The sequence below is a fragment of the Dipodomys merriami genome, unplaced genomic scaffold (genome assembly GCF_024711535.1).
Source record: "Dipodomys merriami isolate MVZ:Mamm:240054 unplaced genomic scaffold, mDipMer1.0.p SCAF_2, whole genome shotgun sequence".
NCBI classification, from domain to species: domain Eukaryota; kingdom Metazoa; phylum Chordata; class Mammalia; order Rodentia; family Heteromyidae; genus Dipodomys; species Dipodomys merriami.
Genome location: NW_027203381.1, coordinates 109,197,030 through 109,220,415, shown reverse-complemented (window position 1 = coordinate 109,220,415; position 23,386 = coordinate 109,197,030). Strand labels below are relative to the sequence as shown.

Sequence of the window (23,386 nt, the reverse complement as noted above, 5' to 3'; positions counted from 1 at the left end):
ATAAATGAAAGATACAGATTTTCTTTTTTTTTTTTTTCAGGTATTTACTGCAGAATCTTAAAGGACTTATAAATGAACTAACAGTACATGTTGAAGTCCTACAGATAGTATTCAAAATGACTTCAGGTTACCAAAAAAGGAAATCAGACCTACCTTCTCTTCCTTGTCCCTAGGATCCTGAATGTGGTGTTCATTTAAGCCACCAATTAGTGCTAGTACCACCTGGCCCCTGCTAATCAACAGTAATAACCAACTTCTAAAGCTGTTCTGGGGATGAATTTAAAAGGAAATGATAAGGGAGGTTTAAGAAAGGATTATTTGAGGATGAACTTTTTTCTATAAAAGCTCCCTCCAGTCTTTCATTTGACTTGTGCATGACACCTTAGAAACAACAAAAGAAAGAAATGACAGATTGTTTTTTAAAGCTATCTCTGTATAGTGTTAGCTTGTAGTAAGGAATTTCACATACAAATTATTTAATTAAAAATAATTTAATAATCTTCCTTTTGAATATCTTTAAGCCTTAATATCTATGTGTATATGTATAAAGTGGTCAAAGGACATATATTGATATTTGTACATACACATATGATTCAAAAGGAAAAAAAATAAGGAAGTGGGAAGTTTTTCTTTAAAGAGAAGACTGTCAATAATGGAGTCTAGGTTTCCCTTTGATGATCATTTGAAGTAACTTACTAGCATCTTGAAAGAGTACTGTTATCTGATCTAAAGTACTTACTTATCTTATCAGAATACATGAGTGGTGCTACATGAACTGGCTACAGAGTAGTTTTTTATTTTTCTTTTTGGAAAAGGCATTATACCAAACTATACCAAACTTTTATTTTCTAGCTGAGGTATACTTCTTTTGGTTTTTACAATCTCTGATAGGAAAAACAGAGATAAATTCCTGTATGTATGTATGTATATATATATGTGTATATACACATACACACATACATACATATATATATATATACATTTGCAATAGCTGGTTTATTGGAATGCCTCTCTCAAAATAATTTAAATTCTTGGTCTAACACGAGTCATCTAAACAGAAAACAATTAGTAATGGCTTAAGCCAGACTTAAGCCTGGATCTCATTCTTCTTCAGCACTGCTCTTTTGCCAGTCAACTTATTATGCTTTTCTTACAAATAGGTAAATTATTTTAATAACCTGATAATCTTGAGTAATTTGTTAATATTATTATAATTTTATCCTTTATGAACATCTTAACTCCGCTTGATTAGATGAAACAGGCACACATGCTTTAGCTTAGCAATTCCATTTTCTGATTCTATGTAAAGCAACATCTAAAGTAGCAGAGAAAGGAAACAGCGATATTTCAAAAAATAGATAAGCCAGGCTGTTTCCTGGAGACATGTTACTTTTTTTATCTTCAGATGCTACTGGCTATTTTTGGTAGGGCTAGGCATTAATACTGACCACTTTAGCTTTTCTGACTGTTAAACTATCCCACAAAGAACCTGCTTTCCCTGCAGATAATTGTGGCGATCCTTTAACATATGCATTTTGTAAAATATACGCTCAAAGTAAAAAGATCCAAATTCACAAGAGTATGAAATATTTATAAAAAAATCATGCATCGGATTGTACAACCTAGAAATAAAAGAAGATTCAAATTTTGAAATAAAGGTAAGAGCAACTGCTTGCTCTAAATATGTAAGAAAGACCTCAGGCTCCCAGAAAGTCCTGGGCCTCACTCAATTATCCTTTTCTGTTTGTAGAGAAGCAGTAGCCAGGGCTACAGCTGTGACTGGCTGGGCAATTCCATGGAGCTGCATCTTTGCAAGTTTCTTCTGTTCACATTCTGTGACCAACCGGTTCAGTTCTGCTGCACTGTATCCAATAAGAGTCTTCAAGTCACAGACAAACTTGTACACAAATCTCTTGCCTTGAACTTTACAAATCATGTCCCCATCATAATAATACCTTTAAAAAGAGACAATCACGTTAGGACTATAGAAAACTGAAGAATTTGGACTCCTTACAGTTCAGACTATTCCATAAGCAGAAGCTTAACTAAGAACTGCACCCCAGAGCAACAGCAGTTCACACTGCAGTTACAGTCAATATTTAGTGTTTCCATCTAAGGAAACTCTCAAAATATTACGAACAGTATTCCAAAACCTTGTATATTAAACTTTCAAAACAACTTTCAACAACTATGCACAACACTGCTTTGAAAACAAATGTAATTATTAAAACAAGAAAAATACAAACCTTGGGAACAGCAGTAAAAATTACAAGAGCTTTTAAGTTAGAAAGGCAAGTCTCAAAGCTTAATGTATCTAGACTTACTTCCACCTCTGTGACCACAGGAAAGGGGCATTTCCTCTAAGCTTTTATTTCTCATCCACAAAAAGGTTAAAAAAATATACTTACCCTCATAGAACTGCTGAGGACTAAAGAGATAAACTTTATATACATAAAGTGCTCAGCATATAGTGACTCATGGTGCTCTATAAAACATAAGTTGTTAATAAGGACCCAGATTTTAAAAAAAAAAAATATTCTAAGGCTGGGAAGGTGGCTCAGTGGTAGAGTCCTTGCCTTGCATGCATGAGGCCCTGGGTTCGATTCCACAGCATCACATAAGCAGAAAAAGCTGGAAGTGGCCTTGTGGCTCAAGTGGTATAGCACTAGCCAATGTAATCAAAATCTTTGTATTATTACTGAATTAGGATGACAGACTGGAGTGTTTATATAGTGAAGAAAGCTAAATCATAATCTCTCTGTGTAAACTCCATGGAAAATAGTAGATGATAAAGAAGTAGTCAAAGTATATTACTTAGAAATAGAGGTATATTACAGAATTATATTGTATTCACTCTCTTAATAAATTATACATAATTCTATGACATCCCTACTATCCTCCCTCTCAGATACAGATAAAGTAAATTTACATCTCAGTATTAAGTATAATTTCTTCTAGTAAGTTATATAAAAAAATTTCACACTACTTGGAAAATTATAAATAATTTGGTTTCAATTTCTATCGTTAGCTATTCAGAGTTAGGCAGATATAAGAATATATATGAATTTTGTATATAATTGCAAAACGGAAAATGATACTGACAATGTCAAAAATGTATACTAACTCCATTTACCCATGCAAATGACATCATCTTTGTCTGGTATGCAAGTAATTAAAAAGCTCGAAGAGCAAGCATGTTGATTTTGAACAAGAAAGTATGTTTAAATTTAAAAATCAATGTTTACATGAAGAGTAAGAAGCTATTTTTTAGAAAGAGTGGATCTTAGGAAAAAGGAGTAATAAACGGTTACCTTAGTGCACGACTGAGTTTCTCATAGTTCATCGTAGGCTTATTTTTACGTTGTCCCCATTTCTGTGCAACCAGTTCAGGTTGATTTAGCTTAAACTCGCCTTCATCGCCAACCCAAGAAATACAGTCTCGAGCATCCTTATCGGTAAGAAGTTCTAGCAAAAACTGCCACAGTTGGATCTGACCATTGTTTCCTTAATTAACAAAAGAAACATTATTAGCCAACACTGTTATAAATTAACACAGGGCAATGCAGCACACAGAATTCCTGGTATAGAGCTCAGCCATGGCAAAAAAAAAAACAAAAAAACTTTGTTTTTCTATACTGTTTAAACACAGCCAGCAGAGCAGTTTATATTCACATGTTATATGGTGAATGAAATGACAAAGCATACATAACTTGAAAATTTTTACAAATACAAGTTAATGCAAAAATACCTGTTCTGTTCCCAGGTGAGCTTCTATCTTCTCCTGATATTCTTGGGGCTCTTTGTACTTTAGCTGCCTTTGTACTACTATTTATAACTTTAATGGTAGTTGGTGTAGCAGATTGCACTGATGCTGGAATAATTTGCACAGCTACATGAAAAGACAGGGAGAAAAGATATTTTTATTCCTAATACAAAGTGAAAAAATTCTTAAAAGGTATTTAAATGCTATCAATTTAACTGTTCCTCTGCATCACAAATTCTGAATAAAAATGTCTCAATTTCTGATGATAAAAGTATACTGTTTCTGTTGTAGTTTTTGAGTGTCAGCTTAGTAAAACTAATTTCCTTATTGATATAATAACAGTAGTGCATAAACACTTGACAAATAATTACAATACAAACATGCAATCATATAAATGGTTTCCCAACTGTTTATTTCTTGTTTTTTTTTGTCTTGTTTTTTGGTAGTACTAGAGTTTGAATTCAGGCCCTCACACTTGCTCAGCTGGCACTCTACCATGTGAGCCATGATTCTAGCTTGGCTTTTTGCTAGTCATTTTGAAAGTAGGTCCTGTGACCTTTTCTGCCAGAGCAGGTCGCAAACCCTAACTTGTCTGCTCTCATCTTCCTGAGTGGCTAAGAGCCACTGCACCCAGCAACTAAATTCTACTACAAAAGAGAATATGAACTCAACCATTTCAAGAAAAAACTTCGGCACTACCTACTAATATTCAAAGGGTAGACACCCTGGGATACCTTCTCACAGCTCATTGAATGATGCTCATGGGACTTAAAAGAACTACTACTCAACAGTAGTTGAGTATAAAATTGAATAGCTAGTTCTTATAAATGTTAAACATAAAAAACAAGCTATAAAAAAGTTATGCACATTATCATTGTACTACAAACCTCTGAACATGTATAAAATAATGCTATGTTTATAGTTACACAGTTGGAACAGATACAAATATACGGTGACAACACATCCAGTTGAGATTAGTTCCCCATTCAGAAAGAGTACAATAGGATTTACATAGGGAACCTGAAATTATAGTTTTATTTCTTATGATATACATGTAGTTGTCTGGATACTTTCTTTGTATATATAAAACCTATATAAAACCTTTTATAGTCTTGCTTATAATATCAAATAAAAAAATTTCTTATCAGTTTTATGAGCAAATATTATAGCAATGAATACTCACGTTGATCAATTGTAACTATTTCATTCATCTGTTGTTCTTGGCTTGCCAACACATCTGAAGAACACATAAAAGATAGTTTTTACTTAAAACCAGAATTACAACCAGTAAAACAGCTTAATAAATATGAACTTTTTAGAGAAACCACAAAATTAAAGTAAAACAAAAACAGCAAATTATTAAACTGAAACTTACTGGGATAAAAATCTTTACAAAATACATGATGGTTACTTTATAAGGCAAAGATACCTTTAAGAGATATAACATACAAAAAGTTCTTTTAGTGTTCAGAAACTTATTTCAAAGCACCATGATTTTTAAAATATAATTACCTGTACCTATGTCTATTATCTGTCTACATACAGCCCTAATCCGATAAAAGATTACACACCAGACTATTTACATACCTATATAACCCACAAAAAACTTCCTCTGAGATATTGTTAGTTTTGTGTGGGGTGTTGATGTGTGCACACATGTGTGCTTGTACTAGGGGACAAGAACTTAGGGTCTGGACCCTTAGCTTTTTTCAGACAGGATAGTGCTCCAGCACTTGAGCCACAGCCTCACTTCTTGTTTTGCTGGTTAATGGGAAATCAAACTCTCACAAACTTTCTTTCTTGAGCTGGCTTTGAACCATTATCCTTAGATTTCAAATCTCAACCTCCTAAATAGGTAGGATTACAGGTGTGAACCACTCTCGCCTGGCTATAACATCCATTTTTAAAGAAAGATGCTCAGCTTTGCAATGCTCTTGTTTAAAGATAGCTAAATTTCTAATAAAACTTTACTAAATGTCACAATTAAACTAAGTACATTTCTATATCTCTAAATACAACTCTCAATTTGACTTATACTGTGTAATGTCTTTACATAATGCTTCACAGAACCATTCATTATTCATGTTACCATTCATCGTTCATCTCCAACATTTTCACCTAATAAACCATAATTACACATAATTGTTGTCTAATAATTAAGCTCATTTAGTAGTTATCATAAACTATGTTTATGTCTTGAATCCTGTCTACTGGATCAAGTTTTCTTCGTGTGATTATGATTTTGTGGACTTACTGTTATATGGGACTAGCTTCAGTTCAGATCCTAGGTCTATGATCTTAATAAATCATTTTATATCTCTAAACATTAATTTCCTCATGTCTAAATGAGATACCAACAACTACGTGAAAAAGTTGTGTGAGGATTAAAGGCATAGTAGGAAGTTAACTTAGTAGGCTGAAGATGTAAACTATTTTATTTGGGTCCTGAGTAATCTGCCCCAGAACTGCTGTCTCCCTTGAAGAGCCATCAATTCCTTAGGTTCATCACATATTTTCATCAGAATTTTCAACATACCCCAGAGAATACTACTGAAACTGAAATTGTTCTATTTATGATTAAATAAATGGAGGTCCCCTAACCTCAAAAGAGACAAGTAAGAAAATAACTATCACAAGAATGACCAGCCCATAAATCAGCTTTCAAGTCCTGATGTGTGGTTCCTGGAGAACTTTCAAGATAAAAGGAGAATATGGAAAGAGAAGAAATTTTAGTCCAAGAAAACACATGCACTCTGAATATCACATTTCCCCCAGAAGTCTCCAAATACTGGCCATGCACAAAGGAAGCAGAGTCCTCAGAGGTAAAGTCCTGAAAAACCATTAGGCACTAAAGGTGTAAAGCAATTCTTTTTTCTTAAACAATACCGTCAACAAACTGAGACCTTTGCCTTTAGTGACAGAAGACAGACCTTCACATTAAGAAGCTTGCTGTACAACTAGTAGTACTGGCACGTTTCCTAATACTCTTCTCAAGTAAAGAACAACTTGGATAAAGTTTTGACATAAGGGGAAGGAATGCAGGTGGTGGCTCCAATGGGTATTGAAAAGTTTATCTGCAAATCAAACTCTCTTCAGCATTACTTCTTGATAGATCACTAAGGATGAATAGATAAAGGCTGGGTCAGTAACAGTTTTGTCCCAGGAATTAGTGCCTTTCAGATCTAGGTTGCAGACTTGGCTCTACAGAAGGGACCAGAGTATCAAACTGTCCAAATAACCCCATGCAGTTGTGAGGCTTTATCCTTTTTATCCTATAAAAGCTGAACTGAGTCTTTCACCCTCAAATCAAATGGGACTTCCCCTCAGGGCAGGGCAAAGAAACACAGCTAGACATGCAAGGAATTCTGTGGAGTGTTTATCCAGAAGGCTGTGGGACTTCGTTGCTTTTGAAAACCAAGCAGCAATTGCAGAACAGAGCTTTTCTGTGGAATAATGTCTCTACTACATGGAAATGGGAAGACAGAGAGGAATCTTTGGCCTGAGTAGGGAAAGTGTATGAATGAGTACACTTTACAGTTTGAGAAGCATTAGTAGAACCAGACAGAGATACAACAAAGAGTTAATCTGGCAATTTGGGAAAAACTAGATTCTGTCATCATCCTAAGTGTATTCTTGAGAATTTCTACTAGAAAATGTCCTACTAAGATGAGATTCAATGCAAAAGCCTGAAACAACCCATAATTTACCTTATTCAATTGAAATACTCTGCAGAGAAAATGTAAAAACAATGAAAAAATTTCAAATGAGACATCTGAATTATTTATCTGTAAGAACTGAAACTGGAAATGAAATCTAAATGAGTGTTTCTTTTATCTTTTTTTTTTTGCTGGTAAGAGAGTTTGAACTCAGGGCTTGTTGGATCAACTGGCACTCTACTACTTGTATAACACCTCCAGACTAGCATTCTGTTGGTTATTTTAGAAATGGGGGTCTCAAAATTTTTATTATTATTATTATTATTTTTTTTTTTTGCGAGGGCTGGCTTCAAACTGCAATCTTCTAGTCTCAGCCTCCTGAGTTGCTAGGATTGCAGATGTGAGCTAGCAGTGTCTAGCTTTGTAGTCAGCCTTTAGTAATATTTATATAAAGGCTCTAAAAAAAAAACATTGAAGAGTACAACTATGGATAAATGCTGAATAAAAGCCTCTTAGCAAAACTCTTACATTCAACAGCAGTGAAAACATGTTGGGTAAAAATGCTAAACATGAAGTTACTGTGAAAGATTCTCCACCAGAGTGTTCCCTCACTGAGTATACAGTTTAACAAAATCTAGACAGACCATTACACTACCATTCGTAACTGTTACAAAAGTAGAGTCAGTCTGTCCTACTATTAGCTGTAAACTATGGGGATCAGGTTAGCATCTCTACAAAATATTTCTACAAATCACTGCTAGGGAAATGGCTTGCAGTGAAGATGTCTAGTCACTAAAATTTAAGATAAATTAAAATTCAAATAAATTTACATTTATTTGAACTTTTTAGGCAGCCAAGCTCTTCTAATTTTCCTACAAGGTCACTTGATCATATTGCCTGTCACAAGTTATAAGCGGAAAGACTTAGAACCAGTATGTTTAAATTAGAGATGTTGGGTACGTACTTAAACTTCTTTCTCTAAATATCCTATAGAATTCATTTGTGAACAGATCATCTCGATGTTCTAGAAGAGTAATAAATGGAAGGGCTGATGATACATGGAATATTTTAAAAGGGCCATGAATAGGCCACAGCACCTGATTTAAACATTTGATTCTAGCTAGTGTTGGTGTTGTACACTTCTAATCCCCACTACTTAAGTCTGAGCCAGGAGGATTGTTTGAGGACAGCCTAAACAACATATAGCAAGACCTGGGAGTCTAGTGTGAATTTGGGTTAGAATCCCATCTTAATCACACCCTACTTTGGTCACTCTGTGGAGATCCTAACTTCAATTCCCTATCTAAAATTATGTAAAGTAATAATGTGTGGATTACAGGAACTAATGAGGTAATACAGAGTTCTCAGAATGCCTTATATAGTAAATTATTATTGCTTAACTGATTATTAACTGCTTGTTATTACTTTTAGCAATGAACAAGATGATAAAGTTGTAAGGAAATAAAATTAATCTTAAGTTACAATGAAAACAGATAATAACTATTTTTATACATTTTCGAAGTAGCTCCAGATGACTCCAAAGAATTTCTCCCCGAGGAACCCGCTGAAAAAAATCTTCTTGGCTGAGACTACATAATTCTCTTCCCGAAATGTTGAGTGTGGTGAGGTCTATATCAGTCATGCTGAACTCCTTCATTACCCAAACCACCCAATGCAGGACTTGGTCTGTGGACCACTGAATAGGATCTAGAAAGAAAAATATTACCTTTAGCCTAGGTCCATGTTAGATATTTGTACTTACATTTAACTTGTCAATACATAGATACACAAGTAAAACCCACACAGATTTTTTACCCCCAAGTGAAGTGAACTCGTAGGAAGTATGTTTTAATAAGTACATGTTTTCCTCAACTCCTTTTCAATTTCTCAGACTAAATTTTTGATGGAGTCAGTTGGTTCTATATAAGTTGGTCTGGAATTTTATCAAGAAAACAAAAGGCAAAATAATTCTTCAGGGGGTAAATTGGAAGAAATACATAACCATCTTGGAGCTACTGGAGTAAATATCCCACTCAAAATACTATTTTGTAGCATTCTCTGATTAGGTACATTGAAAAAAACTATAATAGGAATCTAGGGAGCTAAACTTATTCTCAGAAATTGTGATCAATGTACATTTTTTTTTCTTTTCCTTCTACAAAAGGTTAGTTGCGCCTACACTTAACTTGTATAGTGGCACTTAAAAACTAACCTACTTACTATCTGTTTTACTCAGCCTTTACTATAAGGATTGTGATTGGAAACTACCTTCAGAGTCCATCACAGTGCCTTGCACATATATCTGTTAACTTTACAAAAAGGCATACCCCAATAATTTCATATGCCCCATCATTTATTTAACTATTTAACTGAATTCACAATTCTAACTGAAACAGATGGCTAGCTGTATAAATATTACTTCACTGTTTGCCTGGCACTCCTATGAACACATTATTTGTGGATATTTAATAAATTCTAGATGAAATAGCTATAGTACAAGAATTTTTCTTTTAAGATGGAAGTATACCCAATAATTGAATGCTATTTAATTAAATAAGTTGAAAAATAACAGTCAGGTACTTATATAGTGACATTTTATAGAGTAAAAGTAAATTAAATATATCAATAGAGGGTAAGTCACCGGATTTTTTTTTTTTTTACTTAAATGTTTCCACAAAGAATGGGAAGCATGTAGAAAGATGGTAGTAAAATTTCATAAAGAGAAAAAAAAAGCAACTAAATAGCAAAATAACAATAAAAACCATGCATGTTTATAACAAAAGTAGGTAAGATATACTCACAGACTCACAATATACACAGGTGAAAACAAAAAAGTTTTAAGAAAATGGATATAGGACTCACACCTGCAATCCCAGCTACTCAGGAGGTCAGTGTAGATAGATCCAAACCTTGAGGCCAATGTGGGCAACATAAAAAGAACACACACACAAAGTACAAGACCTCCATCTTTATGCAAAAGAAAGCAAAAGGACATCAGATCTAGTTTAAGCATAGTTTAAAAACACCAAACACAGCCAAGAAAAGTAGTCACTGACAGCACAAAAGATCAAATAAAAAAACCAAAAGCTAAAATATAGTTTTCCTCAAGCAGTCCAGAGTAAGAGAATGGATATTATATAGAAGTAGGAAAAACAAAATAGTAAAGGAAAAAGCTAACAAAAAATACATTCAGGAAAAAGAAACAAAAATAATCAATTCTATAATACTAACCTGAAAACATTAGAATGGTTTAAGTTAGAAAATCTATCCTGAAGCCTCTTTTAAGAGTCTAAGAGCTCAAAATGGACAAATAATTAAGTTCAAATAAGCCAGGAAAATATAGTAACCTATTTATTTTCATAAGTAATATCAGGACAAACCTAGTTGGTTTGTTAAACCAAGTACATATGAAGATTCCAGTGAAATGAATACTATAAGAGTTATTAAGAGATAAAATTATAGGAGACCATTCATGAATAAAGTGACAGACACAGGTAGATTTCAATTAGCTTTCTGAAAACAGCAAAGGGATGATGAATTTAGGAGAAGAGAAACTGACCCGATATATCTACTCAGAGAATAACAATAAGAAGTGATAGAATTCTTCCCTGTAGAACCCCTTGCATTGACAGTGGTCATTTAAGATAAAAGAAATTGAAAGATAAAAATGAAGGGATTAAAAGTGAACTCATTCAGCAGTGATATTCACTAGACACTATGTTGGAAATGAACTAATAACTTGGGGAGACAGGGAGGGTGGGAGGAAAAAACCTGGGAGAAAATGAGGGGGTGACATTGTTCCAAAAGAAATGTATTTATCACCTCACATATATAACGTAACCTCTCTGTACATCACCTTTACAATAAAAAAAAATCATAAGAAAAAAGAAAGAATTTATTTAAAGTAATGATATGGTTATTCATTTAAACCGTATTATAGTAAATACATATATAATAAAACATGAATAATAAACACCATCACTAAACCAAAATAAAAGCCAGACAAAAAGGGTAAACAGAGAAAAGAGCTATACATAAAAACTAGAATCAAGATTCTCATGGCTAGCATTCTATCACTTGAGCCACACCACCGGTCCAGCTTTTTGCTGATCAATAATTAGAGAGTCTCACAGACTTTCCTGTCCAGGTTGGCTTTGAAACATGATCTTCCAGCTCTTGGCCTCCTGAGTATCCAGGCTTAAAAGTGTGAGCCATTGGTACTTGGCTAACAGTTTGATTATTAAAAATTATTCAAACAGGAAGAAAAATTAAAAATAACTTAAGCATTGCTATCTTTTTCATTATTTTTATTTAATACAGGGCAAGAATAAATATTTTGACTCTGATTTTACTTTTAGTTAAGGTGTGTGTGTGTGTGTGTGTGTGTGTGTGTGTGTGTGTGTGTGTGTGTGTGTGTGTGTGTGTGTGTGTGTGTGTGTGTGTGTGTGTGTGTGTGTGTGTGTATTACTGGGGTTTGACTCAGGACTTCACATGCATAGATTTGCTTGCTTGGCTGGAGCTCTACCATTTGAACCATGCCTCTATCTCTTGTGATCAGTTTTAGCACTTCATATAGCCTCTTTGACAGACTATACATTATTATGTATTTATTAACAGTAATTTCATCTTCATCCTAATGTTTGATAGAAAACACTGAAAAATTAGCAAGAAAAAATACTATATAGTTATATATTAAATATATGTACATGTGTATCCATGTATTTACAGGAGTTTTCTATACCTATAGAAAACCTACACACACACACACACACACACACACACACACACACACACACTGCTGATATATATATCAGTATATCAGCATATCACACACACACACACACACACACACACACACTGCTGACAAAAACCAGTAGGAAAAAAAATACATGAGTATTAATGTGCATGTAGTTATATATGCATAAACACGAAACATTATATACACGTGTACAGTCAAACATGTATGTAAATATGTATATATAGTTATTTGTATTTGTATGTACCGCCACACATAAATAAAGTGGCTCTATCCTGCTGCCAAGATGTGACTATGTGTGAAATTAATTTTAGAAGATTTTCAAATGTAGACCAATATTTTAAAGAGACTAAGAAAAATAGAAGACTAAAATTAATCATATTTCAATGTTGCTCAGAGTTAAGAAATCAGTTATGGAATCAACTATGCAAGAGAAAAATAAAATATTAATCACATGTAAATCTTTCTGGCAAGTAACACTTTCATACCAAAAAAAACAAAAACAAAAAACAAACAAAAAAACAAATCAATGCCAAATTTCAAGTTTTTACCATGAGCTTTTCTTAGTAATATAGTTGGTAGGAACTTTAAATCAAAGTTATAATCTTGCTACTTACAATTTATTTTTTTATTATTTTCCATAAATGATTCTACTACTAGGAAGTTCTTGTGAAAAATACAGCACAGAAATCTCTGTAAGATTGTTTCAAACTGTATGCTCTCTTCTAACAATTCCCCACTCAAAAGATGATTCTTAACTTGCTAACAAAAGGCAAATGGTAGTGTTTGCATAAAATCTATATACATTATTCCATGTAATTTAAATCAACTCTAAGTTACTTAAAATACTAATATAAACACTATGCAACAGCTGTCATAATAAGCTGTTAAGGGCATAATGACAGGACAAGGTCTGCATATGCTTACTATGGATGTAATCCTTCCCATCCCTGGAAACACATTTCTGGATTGGAAGAATACAAGAGTATACAATAATCAGAACTTATTGACATGACCAACTGTCCTCGCAATCATTTTATCTTTTCTTCTCTCATATCTTTCTGGCTATATATCATCCTCAGAATGCATTCTTTTACCTTATTTAATTCAATTAACAACTGAATAAACAAATACTTTATCTATAAATTCACATGTCTACCAACTCTTAGAATCCTGAGTATAATGTTTATTATTATTATTCTAGCACTTTTATCAACTTCCACCTTCCCCTCACAAAGTTTATAATAAATGTTCTCCATTTCTAAAACGGTTATTGTCTCTATCTCTCCCCCACCCTCCTTTGGTATACCAGGGCTTGACCTCAGGGCCTTCCACTCTCGCTCCGCTTTCTTGCTAATAACTAGTTCTCTACCACTTAAGCCATATCTCCAATCCAGCATTTTGCTAACTGGAAATGAAGTGAGCCTGGGCTGACTTTAAACCATAATTCCCTAGGTCTTAGCCACCTGAGAAGCTAGGATTATAGGGATAAACCACTGATGCTTGGCTCTACAGCAACTTTTATCTAACTTTAACAATGACTCCGATTCTACTCAATATGCTGAGCAGAAGCAGTATCTGAGTCTGAAACACTATACCTAGTTTTTTCATGTTCTTTCTCTTCTTCAGCTTTTTCTTGTCTCCCCTTCCCTATCCTTCCCCCTACAGGTATGCAGTCTTAAAACTAGTGCTTAACATTGTGCCCTTTTCCATTTCCTTTCTCTCCACTCACGATATATACTTTTCACTTTAAATACAAATTCAGTATGAATCCTATATAACATCTCCAGCCCAAATTTTGCAGATTGAAACTATTCTGAGCTTATGTGCTTTCTTTCACTTTAATATCAAGTGCTATCAACACTTTGACTTGAGGAATCTTTCACATAGCAGGCTTCCCTTCTTTCCCCAGTAAAGTTTTCGAAGACACACTCTGTTCTTCTCTCCACATAAGTCCAGCATTTAACAAGATGTCTGGAATATGACACTGTATACTACACAGCCAACCATTTTTGTGAAGATTATTACCTAAAACTTGCAAAGTTAGATCAGTATTTTAATTTGCCGTCTCTTGCTTCACAATCTGCCAATCAATTTTCTTAGTCCTGTGACTGATTTTAACCACCTCATCCTTTTCACTTCCAAAGAAATGACCTAGTGAAAGCCAGCCTGAACATTATCGCTATTGCATAGATTATAGTAACATGCTCCTTTCCTTTCTAACCAGTCTTTAACTGTTCCAACTTATGAGACATACCATGGTTACATTCATTTACCACTTCTGTTGATCAAAAACAGTTCTATAAGCTATAGAACCATTTTATCCACTAAATCTTCTCATTATTCATGCATGCTTACACTTATTTCATTTACTCCAAATATTTCCTATTTAAAATGTTCTCTGCACTGTATTTTCTTGTGTATAATAAGATTTCCCTTCATTTTCTCTTAGACAACTATAATCCTTTCAAGATTCCTTTTTTGTTGAAATGGTCTTGCCGTATTAGCTGAGGCTAGATCAACTATTTCACCTTAGCTTCCCAAATGCTGGAATTACCAGTATGTGCCACCATATAGTCTGAACCCTTCACCATAAAGCATGTTTCATTTGTGAGTTACTGATAGCTTCAATGTTACCCTTTTTTGATAAATATGTTTTTATTGATCTTCTCTTTAACTATACTGTAAACACCTTAAGGGCAGTATTGTTTTGTTTTTTTTCAATGTTTAGCTGTATTCCTAGCACCCAGGACAGTACTCATTCATCTTTTAAATGTTTAAATGTGTTGCAGTTCAAAAGACAAAATCAGAGGAAAAAAAAAAAAACTCTAAAAAATTAACATTTAAAGCAGATTTTAACTTAATCATCCTAGTGTTTTCTAAGTCAAGCTTAATTCTTAGTCTACCTAACAAATGTTTGTACATTTTTATTACCATACGGTATCCCGAGGCGTTCTTGTTCCTTTCTATAACCTTCCAGTGCAGCAGCCCATCTTGTCACTTGTTCTGAGGTTTCATCGGTAATTGTTGTGATGTGTTTTGTGCCATCAAGGGTTATCACTTGAGCTTCTTCAACAAGATGGGCTTCTGCTTCAGCCTGGTGTTCATCTGGATCGATAACGACTTCAACCGTTTCCGCAGTTTTAACAATTTCAAGGATATTTAGCTTTGGCTCAATTCCTTAACAGTGAATAAAAAAAATATAAATGTAAATGAAAAGACACAAAAAAATAAAATTTAATTTATGTTCTCAAATGGTAGGAAAAAAACCCTATGTTTTAAGTGTTTTTAACCAGTATGTCTAATGATTTTAACAAATAACAATAAATATAATTCAGTACAACTTCTGTAGGAACAATACTGACTTAATATTAATTTCCCAATTCTGAAAATTGTACTGTGGTCCTATTAAGGAATCTTTGTGGCAGCTTTCTCCTTTTGTGTGTGTATTTGTGTGTGTTACTGGAGAATGAGCCAAGGGTCTTGTACATGCTTTTCAAGAGTTTTATGCTATGGCTCCAGCCTAGGATCCTTATTTTGAAGGAAACACACACACTGATTATATATTTAACAGAAAGGGATTATGTCTGCAAATCTACCCTTAAACAGTCATAATAAAAGTAACACCTGAGATAGCTGGGATCATTGCTTAGTTATAGAACACTGTCCCAAGTTTGATCCCTACTTCGCAGGGAAAAAAAAAAGTTAACATCTGAGAAATACAAATGAAAGATATCCAAGAAATCATTCACCCAGCTGCCAACTATGTAAAATGATTCATACACACACATACACACATTCACGTGCACATACCCCACAAAACTTATTGTAGACATCATTAGAAAAAAGGTACCAGTTCTTAAACAGTAAAGCCAATATGGAATGAAAATAAAAATTATGTTAGGGGAAGCAAAAATTTAGTTAACTATCTTAGGAACTATAAGCATTGAAATTACAAACTCTGTATTTATTAAAGAACAAAGTACATGTGCTCAAAATGATGACTGTTACAAATTAAATTTCTATCATCCAACTCAAGTTCTGGAGATGATCAAACACTAGTTAAAACTTACTAAGAATTGTAATTCCTATAGAAAAGGTAAATATAAAGATGATTCAGATGATTTATTAATACAGCCTCCTTAATATTTACCCAGGTAAAAAAATTAAAACTTTCAGAAATTAGAATTCAGCTAAGAAATTATATCATAAAAGCAAGTTGTAGATTCTATTTATTCAAATTGGAATCAAGCAGCCTTTTATGAAATAATCTGATAATTATCATTTATTGGTGGCATTAAAAAAACGCTCACTTTTTTCAAATTTACGTGACAAAAATGAGAATTGAAAAAATACTTTACTGAGACTATTTCTTAATCTCCAATGCAATTTTCATATTTCATGGCTTCAGGTCAATTCTTTTTAGAACTCGCAGTGAGAGGTCATAGGACTTATAGGAGGAGCTGGGTGCTGGTGGCTCACACCTGTAATCCTACCTACTCAGAAGGCTGAGATCTGAGGATCATGGTTCAAAGCCAGCCTGGGCAACAAAGTCCTTGAGACTCTTTATCTCCAATAAACCACCAGAAAACCGAAAGTGGCACTGTGGCTCAAGTGGTAGAGTGCTCACCTTGAGCTGAAGAGCTGAGGGACAGCCCCCAGACCCATGACCAACAACAACAAAAAATTACAGGGAAGTAGAATGACTGTGATGAAGGGAGAGTGAAGGAGGGTGAGTTTAACAGGATATATTATACATACATAAATACATACGTGTATAGAAATGCTACAATTAAACAATTCTTATACTAATTTCTTTCCATATTTGGAATGATTAATCCTGGGGAGAATTAAAGACCAGAGTAAGTAATTTTTATTTGTAAAATCCAAAGGGAACTTTTGATTTACAGAACACAATTATGAGCATTTAATACCTTCAATAATTCAAGTCCAAAATCACATTTTTAGAAACTAAAATACTGTGGTGCATGTAGCTGGTGACAGCTGTACTGAAGCTCCAGGGGAAGCTTTCAGATCATGACAGAGCAGCAGCTTTCTTAGTGGTAGAGTGTTGTACTGTGGCTCAAGGTAGCTAGAATTCTCTAACATTCCTGTCATCTTATCATTCTATTTACTACAGTGAGACATAATCCCTTCATTTAAGTAAGTTAGGTGGAATGTGTTATATTATCTACTTCACCCTGACAGAGACAACTGAACCCAAGGACGAATATCTGGCTATACCACCACATTATATCATTAATACAACCATCTAAAATACAACATTAAAGAAGTGAGTTAGTCTATCCGGAGACATGCGCTAGACTTTTAAGTAACTGTCACTACAAGTAACTTACCTTGATAAGAAATTACCTGTACACTAAGCTGTACAGTTCCATCTGTCTTTACTCCCTGGTCAAATAAGCTTCGTTCTGGATCCAGCTAAACACAAGTAAAATGAGTACAATTATTTTAACTAAATACTTAGATGAAGTTCACTGCCTCTGATTTAGCATAAATGGATATGCTAAAGAAGACTTAATTGCTGACCATATTAAATTATGACACATTTTCTTAGCTAAGTTGTCTAATTATTTCTTTGTAAAATTAAAAATATTCTGATTGAGAGTTAAACCACCGAATTATTTTAAAAAGCAGTTTTCTCTCAGAGATAAGGAATCTTGGTTGAAATCTTAAATAACTCCAAAAAGCAATTTTCCATTCTTAGAATATATTTAAAATAGAAGATAATACAGTGTATGCTATATATTATCAAGAATAATTATTAGAAACAACTATATATCTAAATTTATTCATGTTATGTTACAGTTCTCCCTCTAATGTGACATATATGGAGATTAAAGTTCATTGTAAATCTCTGATCACAAAATTGGTAAAATTAAAGCATTTTTGACATGACTGCTATATCTTTAATCATAGTACCCCTTGAACATTGGTGCTTTTTTCCCTTCACATTATAGTGAATACATTTCACACAATGGCAAATTGGTGAGAAAAAAAATCACATATATAAAACATAGAATCTTAAATGATTACACATCTAACTTGGACAGGGATAATACAAACCAGGAAATCCAGGAAACCTATGAGAAGTGCAATTTTATTCTTATAATGGTGTCTGCCTGACATTTTGCTACAAATTCTTGTAACAACAAGTTTTTCTCCCTTGTTTACAGAAACTAGTGTTAGCAACTAGAAGGTATGGCATGTACAGCTCCCAACATTAAGACTGCAGGTACAGAGAATATACTACTGTAGAAGAAGCTGGCACAAAGTCAAAACTCAAGCATATTAGGTACATGGGCAGATGAAATAAGGGCAACAGAGAACTGGAAAAACCAATCATCTAAAAGATGACAGCAATACATTTATATAAGTTTATACTAAAAACAGGACTCTAGTAGACTGATTTTATTAAAGATAGATCACAGAGAAACTATATGAGCAATCTTATTTACACTACTAATTTTCATACACATGAAACATAAATGTGAATATGGTTCAAGCATAATATATTATTATAATATTATACTGGATAAATTCCAAGAAATATCATATGGTATTTAAATCTTATTCAAAATTTACCACCAAAGGGGGGGGGAAGGGAGGATTGGGGAGGGCAGAGGGAGGATGGGAAAGGGAAACAAAGGAGGAGGCTACAATGCTTGATAAGAAATATACTCATTATCTTGCCCATGTAATTATAACCCCTTTGTACAGTATTTTCACAATAAAAAAAAATAAAAATAAAAAATTACCACCAAAGAAATGGAAAGGGTTGAGGAAACTCACTTCACCAAATGATGTCATTTTAAAGGTAAGAAAACTGACGCAAAAAATGTCAAAGTAAGTGAAAAATACACTTCTTCAGTTAAGGGTGAATGGTGAATGTGCTTCCAAGTACTTTTTTTTTTTTAAGATTTAATAAGAATTCTTTTTTTTGTATGTTTTTGTGGTAAAAATACTGTACAGAGGGGTTACAATTACATGAACAAGGTAATGAGTATATTTTCTATCAAGCTTAATCTCTGATTTATTTAAACTTCCCATTTTATACTAGTGAAAGGGAGTATCTGATTTAGTACTCAGTCTTTGACATATACAGGAAGTTGGTTAAAAGTATTCTTTTTATTTCTCAATGCTTAATTTAATCACAGTACTGGTCAAATCTATGTACAGAGATAAGAGACTAACAAAAATATTTCTATGCAGTGAAATGCTAAAATTCAAATCTAAAAAAAAATTACCTGGATATCCTGAAGGCAAATTTCATGAGCATCCAATGAACATTGTAATCGTGGTTCTAGTAATTTCTTTAAATTACCTATTGGCTCATTGATGTCTATAGCCTGGCTTATACATTCAGCTGGCGTGTAGGTTTGTTCCACAATACTAAATGTTAAAGAATATAAAAGTTAATGCAATGTTCAATAGGCAGTGTACTCATTACCTTACTCATGTAACTGTAACCCTCTGTATAGTATCTTTACAATAAAAAAAAAAGTTAATGATGATTAGTTTGGATATTAAAGTAACATTTTGCTCTAAGCAAACTACAATACAAAAATACATTTCTAGTCTTTGAGAACCCATTTCAAGTAAACTAATGTTTTCAAAATAAATCAACTAATGTTTTTCAAATAAATACTTTTATAGAAAACTTGAAAAGTATTAACTCTTGAAAATATGACATATTATGCATACATTTATGCATATACTTATGTATGCATATGTGTATATAAATATTACATATAGAGTATTTAAGGAAAAATACTTGCACTGAGACATATCCAAGTTATTTTGAAGAACTTCTGGCCCAGAGAGGACACTACCTTCTCAAATTGTATGTCATCTCTACTAGACATCTCCTATTCCCAAAATAAACAATCTAATATATGTAAAATAAGATATAAAAATGAAAATATTTTATGCATTAAAACAGTAAACAGTATTTCTCCTTAACTTTCTTAGGGCTCTTTTTAAAAATTATTTCATATTCTGGGTTTAAAACTGTTAAAATCTTTGGTATAAGTTCTACTTAATTATATTATTATATTTTTATTTGCTTATATTTTATTATATTACACTGGATACATTGTATATGTATTTTAGTTATATATTAATTATAATTAATAAATTCTACTACTACACATACTTATATAAGGCTGAATGGAAAACAGAGACCAAATAAGTATTACTTGCTGAATTGATGAATGTAGAATTAAATTAGGTTTCACCACAGATTTAAATATGATTTAAACATCAGTTGTAATAGTCAAAAGCAATTCTTATGTACTAAAAAATTTGCCAAGTTCCATTTTACATAAATTCCAAGTAAAAGAAAATATACATGATATTTAACGAATGTATATAGCACAAAATTTTCCTAAACCATTTAAAATGCATAAGACTAGACCGTTCCTAGTTGAAAACATAGCACATTTTAAAATATTCACTATCATTATGTGTTAAAGTAAAAAAAAAAATCAACTTTACGCTAAGTGAATCATTTTTTTCTTGAAAGATATTTCACTAATGAACACAGTTGGCTATGATTTTTAAAAGATTCAAATACCATTATAAAACATTGTTTGTAACAGTTGCACCCAATCAACCCCTGTACTGGGTTTTGAATCTAGAGCCTTGCACCTATCACGAAGCCATGGTTATTTTTTACCCTGGTTATTCTTCTTATTTTTTTAAATGCCAGTCCTGAGGCTTGAACTTAGGTGATGTCCTTGAGCTTTTTTGCTCAAGATTGTGCTTCACAACTTTAGCCACAGTTCTACTTCCAGGTTTTTGGTGGCTAATTGGAGTAAAGATTACAGGTGTGAGCTACTGTTACCCCAGTTATTTTTGAGATAGGTAGGTCCTTGTTCCTTGCCCTGGGGGAAATACCTGGGCTGTGATGTTCTCTTTTTATCTCCCTGCCCCCCCCCATAGCTATGTGTTGACAGACAGGTACCACTATTTCATTCAAATAATCTCATTTTATTCATTTAATCCAAACAATTACTAGTTTATGGTAATTGCTGACAAATAAGTATGTGCTAAATTTGTTCAGGATGAATTTAAACTCTAAGAAATAAAAGTAGCCAGCACTAAGCTAAAGTATAAAGCATCACATTCAAATAATGTATTAAAGAGGTAAAATATTACTGCTTGGTGATTATCAGTTAAGCTAACTGCCACCTTTAAGAATGTCTGTAAGGCGGCTGGGAAGGTGGCTCAGTGGTAGAGCGCTTGCCTTGCATGCATGAGGCCCTGGGTTCGATTCCTCAGCATCACATAAGCAAAAAGAAAAAAGCTGGAAGTAGCACTGTGGCTCAAGTGGTAGAGCCCTAGCCTTAAGCTGAAGAGCTGAGGGACAGCGCCCAGGCCCAGAGTTCAGGCCCCACGACTGGACAGGCCCCACCCCACCCCAAAAAAGAATGTCTGTCAGCTACAAATCTATTAAGTCAGAGGCAAAAAAACTACAATACAATACCTTCTAAAATGCTGAGGTAAGTTAGCAAACCCTTTTGAACTATAGGTTGATTTAGGATTTTAAGTAGGCATATTGATAATATAAAAGTGTTAAATTCACCGGGCGCTGGTGGCTCATGCCTGTAATCCTAGCTACTCAGGAGGCTGAGATCTGAGGATCGCAGTTCAAAGCCAGCCCGGGCAGGAGAGACCGTGAGACTCCTATCTCCAATAAACCACCAGAAAACCGGAAGTGGCGCTGTAGCTCAAGTGGTAGAGCGCTCGCTCGCCTTGAGCTGAAGAGCTGAGAGACAGCGCCCAGGCCCAGAGTTCAAGCCCCACACCAACAAAAAAAGTGTTAAATTCAGAATACTAACCTTTCCTCTGTACATTCTGTTTTCTCAGTTCCATCAATCTCAATCTCAATCAGCTCCTCTGCTTCTCTTTTAGTCATGGTTGAAGTATTTCAAATACTTAGTTCTATAAGAGTTAAAATTTTAAGAGATTGTGAAATTGTACACATAAAGAAAAATGATATGACCAAATCCAATAAAAGCAGAGAACAAGCAGAAGAGGCAAAAAGTAATCAAAGTTATTTCAGAATCAAATGAATGTCAGATTAACTATATTAAAGCAATTCAGACCAAAGCCTAAAGCAAAGCCTAAAGGTAAAAAGTTCTTATTAGGAATAATCACTATAAAATGCTCTATTGGAGATAATATAAATTAATCCTACCTCCAATTTGTTATAAACTGCATACCCAACAGATGCAAGTACAATATTCCAAAATAGCAAAAAAAAAAACCAGAAAAGTTAACAAATTATATTGTATTATATACAATCTATAGTTTAGTTTTCAGTTATTTCATGTACAATTATCTACTGCTTAACACTGTAATTAAGAAATATTAAGTACTGCATAATATTATCTACATTGGTATTTCTTTGTATTTACTTTCAGGTATTAATGCTGTAAGTTCTGCTACAAACTACCTCATTTAGATGCTTATTTTTGGACTCATTACCTCAGTCCACAGCAACTTCAGAGTACAGTTTTCAGTTTACTCCTACATCTAAAAAGACATCTTGGATTTATAAGGAATGCTCCCCCAGGTCTGATACTCTAACATTTGCAAAAGAATCTGTGCCCTCACAGATCTGAGGTAGCAAATTCAAATATTCGTATTATTGACTATCATTCAGTGAGTGCCAGGTATGGCACTCAAATGCTTAAGACAATCTTCCCACCCCCTCCCCCTGCCCCCTGCAGACAAATCTTACTATGTAGTCAAGACTGGCCCTGAACTCAAGATCCTCCTGCTTCTAACTCTCAAGTGTTGGGAATACAGGAATGCACCAGCACACCTCACTCAGAGCAATTTTATTTTAAACCCACCACAATGCGAAAATTATCCAAAGATTAGTCTAAACTGCCTGTATTGTCACTTTAGATGGATCAATCTAATAATATTCCAGTTGTGGTCTAACTGTAGTTTGTTCAAAAGCAGGCTCCATAATGAAAATACTAGTGCAAAAGTTACTTTTACTTGAAACACCACAACAGCACTATTAAAGGGTTCTATGAGGGCTGATGGTGCGCCACAGTGGTAAAAGCACCTGCCTAGTAAGCAAGAGGCCTTGAGTTCAAATCCTATACTGCCCAAAGAAAAAACAGATTTCTGTCTATTCTGTCAATTCAATAGCCAAAATGTGATTTTTTTGAA

General features: G+C 33.7%; 1 protein-coding gene across 2 annotated transcripts in view; it reads right to left on the bottom strand.

Annotated features, from left to right (window-relative positions):
* Positions 1–18: 18 nt before the first annotated feature.
* Gabpa (GA binding protein transcription factor subunit alpha) overlaps positions 19–23,386 on the bottom strand; it is a 29,563-nt gene continuing 6,195 nt past the window's right edge. For both annotated transcript variants that reach the window (XM_070030507.1, XM_070030506.1), the window contains exons 2-10: positions 22,039–22,141; positions 19,444–19,588; positions 17,533–17,617; positions 15,110–15,355; positions 8,932–9,126; positions 4,947–5,000; positions 3,749–3,889; positions 3,312–3,504; positions 19–1,955 (exon numbers count right to left, since the gene is read on the bottom strand). In XM_070030507.1, the coding sequence (XP_069886608.1) occupies positions 1,727–1,955; positions 3,312–3,504; positions 3,749–3,889; positions 4,947–5,000; positions 8,932–9,126; positions 15,110–15,355; positions 17,533–17,617; positions 19,444–19,588; positions 22,039–22,115 (1,365 nt within the window). In that variant the 5' untranslated portion in view covers positions 22,116–22,141 and the 3' untranslated portion in view covers positions 19–1,726. The remainder of the gene's footprint in view (positions 1,956–3,311; positions 3,505–3,748; positions 3,890–4,946; positions 5,001–8,931; positions 9,127–15,109; positions 15,356–17,532; positions 17,618–19,443; positions 19,589–22,038; positions 22,142–23,386) is intronic.